We start from the raw sequence: 16,300 nt of genomic DNA on the forward strand, positions 1-16,300 counted from the left end.
TCTATGATAAGATCCAACTTCCTTTAGTTCTAGCAAGATCTTAAAAAAATAAAGTTGCCAGTATTTTTCAAACCAACGGACTTTTTGTATGTAAATACACAAATGTCCCCAAAATCTGAACAAAAATCACTATATAGCAATTTGTGTTGTGTTTGTCTATGCAACTTTGTCTGGTCAGCCCCAGGAAGCAGCTAACCAACACACTGCTGCTAAAAAACACATGACCTGCGGGAGGCCTTGAGTACCACCTACCAGGCAATCAAAGCACTAACTAGTCCCCTTAGGCTGGGTCTGCACTCCCAGAGCCTTCCAGACTCCACAGTTCCATACTTAGTTCTGTCAAATCACTGTTTTGGTCCTTGTGTGGCTTTGGGGCTATTTGGTTTGCTTTCCCTATGGAAATTCTTTGTTTTCTATCTTTCTGACAAAGGGGTTTGACAGAAATAGAGATACCACAGGGGCGATTTTCATGCACATGCAGGAACATATGCAAAAATCACAGTATTTTTTAATTTTTAAATCAGGATGGAAGAAATTGTCTCTGGTTATATGACTAATGAATAATTCAACCTGAGCTTTAGGCCCTTCAAATAGGGTTGCAAATATATATTATTTTATATTCCTGCTATAATAATTTCACATGACAGTAAATACAAATAGAACATCTCTAATACAAAAATTTCATTATAAGATACAAGTATGTCTTTAAAACTTCAACCTACTTTCAGCACATTTTAAGTTAACAATTTATGTTTCAAGAGTGGTGGGCAATTGTCTTTGAGAGATGGATAAAATTGTTTCCCTAACTTGAACCTACATGTTTTAGTTTAGAAACAGACCAGAGAGTAAAACTGCCAAACACTCAGGTTGTACTTAATATACAACTGTTGGTTATACTGATTTAGAGAAGAAGGAGCTGTTTGACTATTGGTGAAAAGTTTATGCAAAAAACAATGGATAAGATAGATTATTTTAAGTTTCTTTACATAACACATGGAAGACAATAATTTGGGAAACTATCATTTTAAGGGTAATATTTTTTCAATGGAAAGATGACAGCTAGAATTTTAATTTGCTTAAATATTCTAATAATCCCTTCATACCTGGCCTAGGGATCTGGTTATATAAAAGTGAGCAATTGTTCATTGAAAAACAGTAAAAGTTTAGGTGTACTGAAACTTAACAAAAAAGCAAAAAGATTAAATACTGGGACTCTCTGAATATCCCTATTTAAGGAAACGAAAGATACCATGTGCTTTGGTGTGAAAATTTCCCTAAGATCAATGAACATGTTATAGATTAAAGTCATTTAATTTTTATTCCAATATGGACAGACTCCAACTTGAACAATGTTATCTTAAGAGTATAGCTATCATTTTATTCTGGAGCATTTTAATGGAATATTTTAGCTAGCTGATTTATTCTATGTGTGGATGGCCACTTTTCAGAAATGAACTGTACAAAAAGTTGTTTCCCAGTAACATCTAACATGAGCATAATGTATTAATTTGCTAATAAGTCTAAAAGAAAACTATCCCTTTCTTTAAAATCACAGGAAATGTAATACTCTAAATCTGTCACCATAGCACAAGTTGACTGATCTATGATGTACATACCTAGCTATGAATTTACTTATTAATAAATTATTTAATCAAAAGTATTATATATCTATATCTTCATAGTGTTCTCAAAATAAAACTCTATGTTTAAGAAAAAAAGTAGTTAACTAGTCTTAGTAAATAATTTCAAAATACAAGGTATAAAAAGTTAAAAAAACTTATAAAGAATGTTGAAATAATAAATTGGTAACCAACTAGATGAATTATTAGTGTTTTTAACTCTTAAATCTCTATGAATAAGAGTATGTGTTTATGAACTGAAAACACAGGGGCATGACTCAGCAGTAAACAGGAATACCGTAGGATGACTAAGCACTAAATCCTAACACCGAGGGAATTTAGAGCTACTTCAGCATAGGTACAAGAATAATTTTAGCAATGCTCAGTCAATATGAAGCACATCTGAAGAGCTCTAGGATGAGTAAATTTTAAGTCTTGTTCTAGTTTGCAAACTAAAGGTTGAAAATGTCAAAATTGCGTCATTTCATAAAACTGTGGAATCTTGCAGGCAAAGGGGTCTTACAGCAGGAGAGCATCATAACACAGCTTGACAAACACACAACAGTGTTGAGGAGAGAGAGAAAAAGAGAATATTTCAATTCCAAATAGCATACGTACTCATAAACAGATAAAACACCTCTGTCTCAGTAAGCTTAGGTTTCCAGTTGTAAAGGAAAGCCTCTCATGAAACTGAGTGTCTTCCGCAGCTGACTTCCTTACCGTACTCCCTCTCTGACTACCAGCCAGCCTGCACTGCAGTTTTTCCCTGCTCTAACGGTAGAACCCCATGTAGGTCATCACGGATGCGCTCCGTAGCCAATCCAAGCCCTTACCTGGTGGGAGAAATGCTGTATGCTGCTGTAACTGCATGTTGGCTAGAGCCTGTTGGTATTGGAAAATACCAGTGTTAAAGACTGCGGTGGCACCGTTGGTTTTTTCAAGAGCAGGCCTCTTTGGCAATGGGGGAAGTACAGCTTGAGGAATTCCCTGTTTAGTGAATGAGTATAAAAACAAATACCAGTAAAAAGAGAAAAAGGGAAGAAAAAAAAAAAAAGAAAAATCAGTTGTAGGCCGAAACTGTTAGGGAGCATGAGCACGCAAGCGGCGGAGCATTTAACTACGGGGTGGGGGTGGGGGGAATCCAGTAGACAAAACCAACCAAAGAAATTAAGCAAGTTAAAAGCTTTAAAGGAAGCATTATTTCGCCCACAACAAAAGCCCACTAGTAAGGAGAGCACATGTTATAATGAGTAAGGTGTTTTATGTCCCATAATGCTTCAGGCTTCCTGTGAGAAGCCGCTGACTTGGGAAAGAAGGAAAGCCTCAGTGCGAGCTCCATGAGTGCTGACGAGTAGAAGCACTGTTGTCAACAGTTAACTGCCCAGTGACTGGCCAGGGAGCCAACCGCCTGCCAGCTCTGCCCTCCCCAACTGCTGACACATGCAAATGTCCCAGAGAGCATGCGGACTCCTCCAAAACTACTGCACTGTACATGTTAACAAGTAAAGAAGTCTATCGCTAAAGCCATGCTAACCGAGCAGGTACATGAAATACACAGTGAAAAAAACCACACTTGATTGTCCTCCAAGTATCTCATTAGAACTCTTTACAATGCAGTCAAACTGAATGTGGGCTGCTGGGATCCCAGCCTGATACTGTACCACAGACATCTGTATGTACACTTAGACAGACAGACATCTGTGTGTACACTCTAGACAGACAGACATCTGTGTGTACACCCTAGACAGACAGACATCTATGTGTACACTCTAGACAGACAGACATCTATGTGTACACTCTAGACAGACAGACATCTATGTGTACACTCTAGACAGACAGACATCTGTGTGTATACTCTAGACAGACATCTATGTGTACACTCTAGACAGACAGACATCTGTGTGTACACTCTAGACAGACAGACATCTGTGTGTACACTCTAGACAGACAGACATCTATGTGTACACTCTAGACAGACAGACATCTATGTGTACACTCCAGACAGACAGACATCTATGTGTACACTCTAGACAGACAGACATCTGTGTGTATACCCTAGATAGACAGACATCTGTGTGTAACTCTAGACAGACAGACATCTGTATGTACACCCTAGACAGACAGACATCTAAGTGTAACTCTAGACAGATAGACATCTGTGTGTACACTCTAGACAGACAGACATCTGTGTGTACACTTTCCGTCTTTCTGCTCATTTCTTTCTTTTCTTCTTCAGGAAACCACACTCAGTTTTTCATTGTACTTTTTACCACTTTAAACAGGAAAAGGATTACATATGTATATATTTTAATTGGTTAAAAAAACAAAAACTAAAACAAACCAAAAAAAAAAAAAAAAACCAAAAACCTTGTATCTACAATAAAGCTACATGCCAAGCTAAAAGGTGAAAGGTCATAGTACCAGGTCAAAGGTTGCCTCGAGGGGTCGCTTCAGTGATTTGACAGCCGACTGAGTCTTAATTAGCAGGCAGCGAGCACATGATGGCAATGGGCCAGTGGGGTTCAAGCGCATTAACATAAACAGCAAGCAGAGGTGCATCATGGGGGCAGCAGTGCATTTTGGGTAGGTGAGAAAAAAAACAAATAAAAAAACAAATCATCGGAATGCCATATACAACGAATAACAAGACTAAGCATGCACAATAAAGGCACTATCGAGTTGTTATTGGAGGAGAATTCCCCTTTGTAGTTAATTACAAACAATACTCTAAAGGAAAAATGAAAGGGAGTGAAAGAAAGAGAAAAGGAGAGAGTCTGCCTTCTGTATTTTTGCTCAAGTATCCATAAACAAACACAGAAAAGACCTCTCTCTCCCGTGATCATTTTACTGCGCCGTGACGATTTTTATGAATGCTTAAATACAAGCTATGTATTTATATATATATAAAAAGACAACATTAAAACAGCTAAGCCAAGAAACGGGCTCCTTAAACTCAGCTACTGGGTCATACTGAAGTTTATCTTAAGAGAAATCATTTAGTGTCTATTCTAAATGATCTGATTTTTAACTCTTTGAGTAGTGCTGGGTTTGTTTGTTTGTTTGTTTGTTTGTTTGTTTCCTTCCCTGTCTAATGGCTTACCCAAGATCTGGCAGTTTACTATGTTTATGCCACCAGGAGGACGTGACACTATCTAGATGGCAGGCTATTCAAAAATACTGCAGCTTACTTGGAAACAATTTTGTTGAGGCAATTTTTCTCCTAAACAGTTGCAGACTATGCCACTAAAAACAAGATAAGTAAATGTAAAGAGGAGCCTCGAGGTGTAAAAGAACACACCCAACGAGAACGGTGGCTGACTCGATGGTGCGCAGAAACCAGAGACTGAAGATGGCAGCGCTGTTAAACCAGAAAGGGGACAAATAATGGGTCTGAATGGAGCAGGAATCTCAGAAACCCTGCATCCACAATGAGACAGATGCTTAGGGGTCAGGCCAAAGGAGGGACAACGTGGACCATCTGAGGCGCTGCCCCCATTTCTGCGAATGGCAGCTTCTTATTATTGATCGTGTGGGACACCTGAACAAAGATATCTTCAGCAAAACATAAAAAAAAAAGCAAGAGGTTAATAACAGATGAGGAGCTTGTAGTAGACAGATCGCCCAGTATCCCTTCTGACGGCTCACAAGAAGAGCGCGGCTGTCTCTACTCACCATGGCAGCTGCAGTGGCTGCAGCCTGAGCGGCTGCAGCCTGGTTGACCTGGTATTGGGCAGCCTTGATCTTGGCTTGCAGGTGTGCAGGAGGGTGAAAGTATTTGCACTTTTCCCGAGAGCATCTCCCTTTGATGTAATCCATGCAGACAGTGACCGTGTTGTCATTGGTGTCGATCATGGTGCTGTCGGCAGGGTGGGCAAAGCGACAGTCATTTTCTCCTCGGTTGCAGTTACCTCGCTGGTACTCTCGGCACACCTAAAGAGGTCATTAAATGAATGGGGTTCAGTCGAGATGAGCAAGCAGGGTCCCTTCTGGAGGTAGCAATTCAACTACCCAAACTTGGGGACCAAAGGTGTACATGGAGGGGAGTCGGCAAACTAGAGCAACGCAGCAGGGTCATCCGGCAGGGCTTAGCGTGCAAGCGTAGCACCTTTCCAGTGAAATGTCCTTGAGAAAGAAAATGTGTTTGTGATGAATGGAAGGCACATAATAAAACGCCTATCCTGGTACCGTGTTGGTGCTAAATTACCAAGTGGAAAAATACGGACTTTGTAGTGAAGAAGCCCAGCATACCACTTTCACCAAGAGAACACACGGAAATTATCTAAGAAAGAATGAGACTCAGGAACACCACTCTCTATTAACGGGACCCAAAAAAGGACGTGTCGCATATGGTGTTTGTATCACTGCCCCCTGCTGATCCTGAGGAAATACTACACACGCTGAATGGGAAACATTTGCAAAATGGCTAGACATTTCTTTCAAAGTGTCATGGCCATTAAAATAAGAAAGACGCTGTCATGGACAGGACAACAGAGAGCCAGAGAAAGGATACTGGCTGTACAGTCCTTACCGTCTGACACAGGAGCCGATGAGAGGCTATCCCACCTGACAACCTGAGCCGGACCCTTGGAAGTGATTCCTGAAAACCGCCCTACGATCTCAGCACGTAATCTGCGGCATGCAAGTGACCAGACACATAGACAGATAAATGCATAAGTGTGATAAAGTTTAAATTAAATGTGATTCAGGTATACAGATCACTTAATTCATAGTAAATCAAAGTTAAGCTACGGGGTTTACAAGAGGTACTGAAGTTATTTAAGATGCTAATATTATTTTAGTGAATGTCAGGCAAGAATTTTTGGCTACGTACTTGTAACTTTTAGGTAAACAGAGATTAGTTCTAAGTGAAAAACACAAAACACTGTAACTTGAGAGCATTTCTACCAACATATTTCCAGGAGTTACTTTTGAGCCCTAGACTTTCACTTAGCATCTGTATTAAGAGGAAGGAGAAAGACTCACTTGTGTTACTATCTACTTTGTTTAAAACTGTTAATTTTGGGGTGGGGACCCTGGAACATGGATTCTTTTTCATTCATTTGCCCTTGGAGTCTTATAATGGGACCTTCCAACAGTCTCACTTTGGAAGTTTGATCTTTTGACCACCAGAGGGCCATCTAAAACACCGAATGACTTAATTGTGCACTCCAAGCTTCTAACCGCCTCAGTTTATTTACAAGGCACACTTCAAAGACATGCTTTTATTCTTCTAGGACACCACCTCCCCCAACGGGGTAAGCACAGACATGCTCTGTTTGGCAGTCGGGCAAGAATGAGACGCTAGGATTTTAAAGGTGCTGGTAAAGATGGCTACATTTAAACCCAGCCCCTATTATGCTGACTTCCTTCTATGGTGAAAAGCAGTTCACACCAAGATCCTGGCTTTGACTACATATTAAAAAGGTGTGCTGTAAATGACTACCGGGAACTCTCAGCTAGCAAAAGGCTTGTATTCTACAGCACAGCAATGGCCTGGCTGCACTCACGTTCTGAGTTTACCCAACTCTTAAACTATATACTGAACAACTAACAATACAGATGATTTAGAAAGAGCTACAAAGTGCTGTTTGCATTATCATATTCACCTTCTCTGAACAGAGCAAATAAAACTCAAGTGTAACCCCGGCTTACAAACATCATGGTCCAGCTGTGTTTCACAACAATGCCCTTCTCCAGCTGACTACAAAAGGGAGTGGTGGGGCCTTCGGAGGATGGGTCCCGAAGCCTGTTAAAAATGGCAGGCTTATTATGGGAGCCTGGAAAAAGAGATGTCTGGAAAGAAAATATATTCCAGTGTAGTGAGTGTGCCTGGCCATAAAATACATTACGTCGTGTTAGAAACAGAAAGGTCACTTTTGTGCTTAAGCCCATTTGTCAGTATGGCTTCATCCGAGAGGACACACGTGCTCTCTCCAGCCAGGTCCCAACAATTCTCTTCCCTGAGTCTGTCTAGGAGAGCACTGAAAGCAAACCTAACACTCACTCTTCACTCTTGCCGCACCGGCAGGAAGGGCCTAAACTTAGAGGTGGGCCATTTGTAAGCTCCTTTCGTGCAGGCATGGTTTTCTGTAGGTTAAAGACAGCTTGACTACGATTTATACTTCATGCTTTTGTGGATTGCCAGCAGGGAGAGTGGTATGAAAGCTTAGCCAAGGTGATAACTAGGAGTCGACACAGCTTTAACGTGAATTTTAAAGTTTTTAAGATTTTTAAGTTTTGCTACAGTTTTGACTTTCAGATTTTCCCTCCTGTTTTTTGTTTGTTTGTTTTCTTTGTCCCGACATGGTGGGGAAGGGTGGAACAAACATACGAAATGCCCTCACATTAGCTTGCAGTTTAGGGAAACAGTGCAGGAGAAACCTTGTGAAAGTCTGACTGCTCAGACACTGTGGGGAAAGTTGGGCACTGAATGAAGCCAACTCTAAAACGTATTTTCTCCGAACAGTCACCACTGGTAAAATGGAGTCTCCCCTCTGACTGCTGACTATGGGCTGGGTTTGTTCCTTTTTCTGAAAACTTGAGAAAACTTCAGACTAGGTTTACAAAAGAAAGCTTGCAGATGTGGTTTACATGGGTGAATTAAAATTGACAAAAAATTCCAACATTATTTAATCTCATGATTCAAAACAAGATAAGAGCTTACAAAATTTATGAGCAAATTTGTAGCTGAGAAGACAAAATTAAATGAAAAAAATATCCAGGCAATATTTGGACTCCATTTTGTTCTTTTGGAATTTTCTCTTTGCATACTTTTTTTCCTCCATAACTATAATCACGGTTTAGCTACAACTTGGCTAACAGTATCTACATTTTCATTTTTGTAGATGAGGTTCAAGTCATTACTTCTCATTGCACCTCAGACACCAAACAATGTACATACAATGGGCGACTCTTAAGTGGACCTATAGGTCATTTCAATTGTTTTCAAATTACAAACAATTCTGCAAAGGAAATACAACATTAGGAACTTCGGATAATGTTCTAATGTAAATATGTAGAAATGAAATTTGTGGGTCAAAACTTTTGGGTATTTTCTGTAGTTTAACGTCTTTCAAACCTAAATTAAAATGATGAGCTATACTAACCCATACACAAAACAGGACTTAATCCAAACAGAACCCTGAGTGTCTCTCTTTGAACATCAAATCTGAGGTTCCATCAGAAGCCAGGTTGGTCTCCCCAGGGTAACGGGAAATAGATACAAAGTTGCTTCTAGCAGGAAAAGCAGCATTTCAACTGCAATACTCACAAAAAAATTATAAATCCTAACAAAACTTTTGTAGGATAATTATAATGTTTAAATAGTCAATAGGAAAAAATAGCCAGAAAGAAAAAAAAATCAAGAAATGTCTTAATAAGCCTTTGAAATATGTAGCCACTGAGGTGTGTTTGGTAACTATTGTGTGGTATGAACTACTTAAATAGTTGTCACTGTGTCTAAAGCCCTTCAGCATACTCAGAACAATGATCTCTGTAATTTAGCAGTCTGGACAAACATGCCTCCACTAGAAGTATATTTTCAGCTCAGGGTCATGAGTGACACTTGAAGAAGCTGTAGAAAGCTGGGAGCTACACAGCAAGTGACTATTTGCATTGTTAGCCATTTGTCTGATACATGAAAAAAATTCCTGAGACCCATGACCGAACAAGTAAGTTTACCTGGATGAGGCTGCCACATTTAAACTATTGCCCCAAGTGATCTAAGTCACAGATGAGTCAGTAAACACACTCTGCACCTTGTCTAAAAGCACATCCAAGACAACACATTTTCTAACTGGAATGGTCAAAACCTAAACACATCCCCCCAAAGAATGTCAACAAATGTTTAAACTTTTCCTCAAAAGAGTTACGTTTTATCACCTATGTGAGGGGGAAGTATCTTTCTGTGTATCTTTTAATGGCAGGTTAATGGGCTGAGGTTGAAAGTTACAAGGTAAAAGTTATAGGAGCAATACTACACTTAGGAGGGCCCTTTCTTGCCCTTGTCAATGGGCAATAAGTAAAAGGTTTCACAGATATTCACGACCCCTTCAACTTGAAGGACATGCAGCATAGTTCTCCACTGGATAGTGTAGCATAGATGCATCCAAGGATCCATTTTGCACCACGAAAAATTTACTATGATCCTTTAGGACAAATCATTACTACCAAGGCTTTGTAATGAAGCATAGGCGTGACCATAAGTCTTAGCTATTTCTAATACCTGCACACACTGTAATAATTTCTTAAAACATTCTGTAAATATCAAAATTAATCTGGGAATTACAGATAGGATCCTAAGGCCACAGAGCAGAATATTAGGAGCATCTTTTAAGAGAAAACCACAGTCTGAGTTTTATAGTACAGAACATATAATATTTGTAAAATTATTCAACAAAGAATGAATGAGCATATTGATAGATACTGTGCATCTGTGATGTGTATATAATATGTATATATATACACATATATATGCATAGTGTGTATGTGTGTGTAAATGTTTCAATATTTCTTACAGTTGCTGCTGGAAGCTAAAGAATTACTTGAGTGCCCTGTAACATTAAAGATAAGCCAGTGTGATCCTCAAGTTTCACATACAAGCAACATGAAGCCAGTGTGACAAGTCAGGCATATGTGGTTAACTACCCTACCAGCAGTGAACATTGGGTTCCTAGTTTCCAACTTCAGACCTTTGTGTACCATTTGGTACTGGTCAACACTGGTACTTTTAAGTGATTACATACAAACCAGACGCTTTTTAAATCTCTTTATATTGTGACAATTATCCACAAGGAGGAAAAGATGTACCAAGAAGAACCAAGTCAAAACCCGAACTGATTTAGGCCAATTTTACCTCAGAAGAAAAATCAAAACTCAAGAGTATTTCAGGCCAGAACATGACTTTAACCTCTAAATAACCACAGGTGCCAACCGTGGGAAAAGAATTGTGGGCACTCCCTCCATGTCTTCTCCTCCAGCACTGGAGATGTTGGGGGAGCCCTGGAGTCAGAATGCAGAGCAGAAAGAGGCACACGCATATTTCCCACCACAGGCTGTGACTGTGACAATGACACAGATTCCGTCAACAGAAGGGAGGGCATGCCCACTGCTGTCAGGAATGCACGTAACACAGGAGGCGGGAGGAGAGAAGATTGTTCTAGCAGAAGCAAAGGCAAACGACAAAACACACAGGCAAGCTCTCCATGGAAAGGAAAACAAAACAAAACAAAACAAAACAAAAAAACCCACAAAGTACAATTATAGAAAAACTACCTAAAATTTTAAGGGAATCCACAGAGTTTTGACAATGTAGCTCTGTTTTTTTCATTCTTTCAGTGTTTTGACTATTATTGCCTATTAATAATTAATATGCAGACATTCCTCTCAGATGACTTGAGTCCCATTAGTCAATCAACAGTCATGCATTAAGAGTCCAAAGTTTGCTTTATGGAGACCAGGGAAATAAAACTGGTCCAAAGGCTGTCATGTTTCACTAGCAGACAACATGCGTTAGAGAACTACTACTCACTTACGTAATGAGAAGCCAAACACCAGCGTGCAGCTCTACGGCAAGGACAGGTTACATCAGATCTCTTTCCCACCCCAACCTCCCTATAAAACCATGGTAACGCCAGCGTTTTCCCAGCAGGTCACTCTAAGGGTAAAGGAGTGATGTCTGTGTCTGGGGGGGGGGGGGCATACTGACCAAAATGCTGCAATCTGATACCCTTTCTACTATATCCAACAAAATGTAATGAATAAATAAGGTATCAGCAGTTATTATATTTTGATAACTTGACAAGTTATTAGACTCCACTGCCTTCATGTTATCACCACACTCTGTTGCTTTCTCCATAATTAGTCCACACACGACTTCTCAGCCCAAGCCTGCTAATTCATGCCATGCTGGAATTCTGAACAATAGTCTCGAATTAGGATGCATAACTTAAATTTCCTTTTCAGTCAGCGACAGCACAGCCTGAGTATCTGCTCATCGTCCATCCCAAGACTGTGACAGTCAAGTGATGTTCTACAGCATGCTTTCGTAAGCTTTTTTTTTTTTTTTTTTTTTTGGTTTTTCGAGACAGGGTTTCCCTGTATTGTCTTGGAGCCTGTCCTGGAACTCGCTCGGTAGACCAGGCTGGCCTCGAACTCACAGAGATCCACCTGCCTCTGCCTCCCAAGTGCTGGGATTAAAGGCGTGCGCCACCAACGCCCGGCTTTTCGTAAGCTTTTATAGAGGCACATTTCGTAAAACTGCCTCACTGTCTCAGTGAGCACACTCCAGAACTCATAAGAACATCTGCAGTATGTTTTAGGATGGCCCCTGTGCAGTAGCCAATGCATTCCATGTCTATGAGGCCTTTAGGGCATCAATGTTATTCTTGATTGCTACAGTGCCACAGCAACAAACATTCAAGAAGCAACTGTCCTGTGCCAAACTTCCTTTTTTTGTTTCTTTTTTTAAAAGTCTTTGAGGTCTGGGCATTAATTAGCACCATGTGACCAATTTCAAAGGAACTGTGGCACAGTGAAGTAACCGTCACCTCAACCCAGTTCCAAGCCTTCACCTAGTAACCTAAACATGGATGTTGTAGCTTTTACGTGTAACGTAATATAACCACTACGCTAATCAAAACAGCATAACTCTATCCTAACAAGACGTTACACATACTAAAAACAAAAAGAAAACAAAAAAAAACAATCGTGGCGTTCAGCTTTTAAAGTCATCCTGGCCATAAACCCTTGAAGAGTTGTAATGGAAACTGTGAAGATTCAACTCCGGGTCTTACCTCAAGTCTGTCGGTCCGCATTAGCTTCTGTGCAGCGGCTGCAGCCGCTGCTGGTACTGGAACTCCAGGATTCCCCGTAACCAACATTGGTGCAGTAGGCAAGATTTCTGCTGGAACCAGGCTTGGGGAAACGGGCCCCAGGTAAGGATTAAAGGCTGCTGATGCATTGGTGGCTAAGCTTGGTGCAACTGAAAACATTGGCTGAAAATTAAAAACAGAAAACCAAATTTAAGGGCAGGCCTCAATTCCAAACTGACACCCTACTTTATACAGCGATCATTTATTTTTCTCGTCTGTGACTTGTTCTTCCTTCCTTCACCTCGATTTAATTCTGATTTTAATTCAGTCTAAACAGCTTTTAGTAAAGAGACATTCGTTAGGTCATTGTTTTCTCCGCAAACCTAGCAGGCAAACCTCCGGAGGGTTTCCCGAGCTTTGGCGTTTGAAATACGTGGGGTTGCGTCTGCACGTCTCTGTACAGACGCTTGATTGTGGTCACCTAGTCTCCGCCTTTGCCCTAAGTCATTCCTAGACACTTGTCTAAGACATACGTTTTGTAACTGCTGTGCCAGATACACTCGGAAGGTCTGTTCCCCAGTATTAACAGGATGCAAGAGCCCTATCATCTGGAACAGGCACAGAAGTCCCAGGGGATAGCCGAGTCCTCTAGTCGGCTCACAGTTAGCGAATCTTGTGGGGTGTGAGAGGCAAAGACTATACACTGCCTTTTGAGTGTAGAGGAGATGGCGTTTGGCCTAGTCACTTGATGTAGATTTCTTAGGAGAAATGGCCAGTATTCCGTGAGTCCACCCTGTCCTCGGGAAGCATTCAGCAATTGAATAAATAAGCCTCACTAGAAAGAGAAAAGTCTGGAATGTGAAGACTGAAACAGAATACTTCCCAGGAAATGCCACAGAATTATTTCAGAATTCTACCTGGCAGCACAGGATGGGCTGTCAGCAGACAGGCTTTATGACGGATATACTTCGATTGATGAAGACTTACGTAAATTTTGATATGCAAATCTGAGTGCTACAGAATAGATTTGACCTTGAATGGTCTTGCTGAAATCTGCTTTAGCAGTTTGTCCAGAGTAACAAAACACAATTTGTAATTGTACTGAATACAGATTTTCAAAAATTTTAAGTTTTAAAATATAATACTTTGTGTAAAAATTCTCTCTCCCCCTCTCTGTATGTATGTGTGTGTGTGTATGTATGTATGTATGTATGTCTCTAAGCCTTCCACTCTTTCTTATTGAAAAATGGTACCTGCATTTGAAAGCAATTTTTAACACTTTAGTTTCTTTTTCTGGTGGTAAGAAATAAGAACTACACCCATGGAACAGTTTTATAATAAGGTGGTATTAGATTAAACTGCTGCCAATTCCTCTCTCTGAGAGTAAGTTAGAAGATGCCAGAGTATAGGAAAGATTCAAGAAAGCTTTGCAATAAAACTTAATATAAGATACACATTACCAAAGTTATTACTATAACATGAAATTAAATAGATTATAAAACAAAAGGCCATTTCCATAATCTTTCTATAGAGCCTGCAGAGGAACAAAATGGTGTTCACGTAGACCCTTCCGTGCAAAGCAGTGGTTCTCATTCTGGGCGACTCTACCTCCTTGGAGATATGTAGCAATATCTGCATGCTTTTGTCACACTGGGGGTGGTACTACTGCATCTAATGGAGGAAAGCCAGGGGTGCTATTAAATGTAAGTGACATTTCTTCATAAGCAAGCGTTAGGTCCCAAAAGTCTTCTGCATGAAGGCTGAGCATGCACCCTACATGACAGCTCTGCACTGCATACACGCATGTGCTTGGAAGAATATGAAAAGCAGAATATTCAGTATGTACTCTGATCCCCGGGAAGAATTCATAGCCCAGCATAGCAAATTCTGATAGTTTCGAGCTAAAATACCTAGACCTCCAAGCTTGCTGCTTTGGGTACCAAGCTAGGCACTTCACAGTCCTATGGCTCTTCAAAGATGAAATAGCCTGAAAAGGACTCCAACCCTGTCAACCTATCCCAGCCCAAAGCAGCCACACTCAAGCCACAGTAAACTGTTTATGCGTTACGCTATTAACAACTAACATCCACATTGAAAAATGGGCCCAGTGGCATCTGTCTCTGAGCAGTTACTAGAACAGCTGGCTGCAGGATGCCTCCTTGTGTACTGAAGGCCAGGGTGACGCCTGCTTGTATACACTGTGGTAGGGACAGGCCTGCAAGGTGACTGCACATTGCACTGAAACTTCTGTCCAAAGATATTCCAGTCAAATCTGTATTCTGTTGCACACACAGTCAGACACAGTGCATGGAAACCCATTTAGACCGGTGCTTCAACCATACAGAGGAATTATTTGAAATGTAGCAGAGTTCTAAAATCCTTCCTCTCTGCATCCTGCTGCTTGAATGAAAATGGGTTCCCAGGAAGCCCGTTTAGTTAGAACGTTACTGAAATGTTTATGTCACTGCACATGACAATAATTACTTTAAGGCAAAGGTTGAACTCATAAAGCCATTTGAGTGAAAAAAAAATGTATTCTGACTTAATGACACTAGGCCAATAAAACTCATTAAATCTCATCAAATAAAATACAGTGAAAACAGATATGTGGATAAACTGTAGCTGTTAGAAATTATGAGCACCTGGTGCTGGGTGTCGGTTACGTTTAGCACTGACTCTTAGGAAATTTTGCTCTTGTGACCATGGCCACTCCTGCATTCCCAGAGGTGTCCTGCAGAGGGCTCATAAGAGCTCAAAGATGGGAACTGATACACAGACACTTTGTAGCCTTTGTTTTCTTTGAAGTACTGACTGGATATGTCTAACTATGTAAATGGCATAATTGATATTGAGTACATCCTGGTAACAATGACTTAAATTTGTTCCAAGAGGGCATATAGGAGGTTGCTTTATGATTGCCTTTTTCCAGAACATTTTCCAGTGAGATAAACAAATCGCACATTTACTAATTGCAGAGCTACTTACTTATCACTTGCTTTGTTTTAAATGAGGCATTCTGCTTACATAAAGGTAATCAGGGTTCATTATAACTGAATACATTATTTAATTTCATATTAACATCCTAGTTGACTACATAAACATGATTATTACTAGTAATTCCCTATCTGTGGCTTGACAGCATTGTGATGGTTGCTTTATGGATGTTATATTGAATTTTCTAATATAGGGCTTTTCTTCCTTTGAACTTTATGAGGGGATTGGGAGAGTAGGGAGATGTCTCTTAGTTCCCTTCCTAGTCCCCCCAACACAGAAAAATGCCTGGTCTACAGCAGGCATTCAATGGATGAATTGCTACTTCATTGGGGCATGTTATTATGTCTAATTTCTAAATAAAATGCTCACAAATGTTATGTGCCCATCATTTATAAGTGAATGAATGGAAGGTCTGGGATTGGACACATTTGAGTCTGATTCCAACCTGGTTTGAAATCTAGTTCTCACTTAATGACCAAGCTTGAATTACAATTACCTGGAAGACTGTTAAACCATGATTTCCTAGGCTACTCCTCCTGGTCTGAATTCCCAGGAAAGGCATCTAGGCAGCAGTGTTTTTGAAAGTTTCTAAGCGAGTCTATTCCCTGGCATTTAAAGAAGTAGGTTCCTCTTTTAGACTGGACACAAGGTTCAAGTTCCTTGGTGGCTCTCTTTTGATGAATACGGGCTTCAGACAACACTGACTGCTCCCATCCCACCTGTATAACTAGAGCATATGCTTCAGGAACCAGAATTCTACCTCGTTCAGGTTCCCCAATGGATCTGCACCACAGTCCTCTGCCCCATAAAACCCACCCTCACTTGAAGGCAGCACTGATGCCTAAGGCTCTGTGCCTCCCCTGCTCCTACCGAGCC

The 16,300-nt window shown here is 40.5% G+C and overlaps 1 protein-coding gene across 20 annotated transcripts in view; it reads right to left on the reverse strand.

Annotated features, from left to right (window-relative positions):
* Nucleotides 1–16,300, reverse strand: part of Mbnl1 (muscleblind like splicing regulator 1) — a 162,868-nt gene that overhangs the window by 13,094 nt on the left and 133,474 nt on the right. For 12 of the 20 annotated variants that reach the window (XM_013118996.3, XM_021231725.2, XM_040754373.1 and 9 more), the window contains 4 exons: nucleotides 12,413–12,613; nucleotides 5,292–5,549; nucleotides 4,041–4,094; nucleotides 2,453–2,606 (listed from right to left, as the gene is read on the reverse strand). In XM_013118996.3, the coding sequence (XP_012974450.1) occupies nucleotides 2,453–2,606; nucleotides 4,041–4,094; nucleotides 5,292–5,549; nucleotides 12,413–12,613 (667 nt within the window). Of the gene's footprint in view, nucleotides 1–2,020; nucleotides 2,166–2,452; nucleotides 2,607–4,040; nucleotides 4,095–5,291; nucleotides 5,550–12,412; nucleotides 12,614–16,300 lie in introns of those variants that run through there. The other 8 variants (XM_040754370.1, XM_040754367.1, XM_040754365.1 and 5 more) reach the window with 5 other exon arrangements.

The sequence above is a fragment of the Mesocricetus auratus genome, unplaced genomic scaffold, assembly GCF_017639785.1.
Source record: "Mesocricetus auratus isolate SY011 unplaced genomic scaffold, BCM_Maur_2.0 Super-Scaffold_100011, whole genome shotgun sequence".
NCBI lineage: Eukaryota > Metazoa > Chordata > Mammalia > Rodentia > Cricetidae > Mesocricetus > Mesocricetus auratus.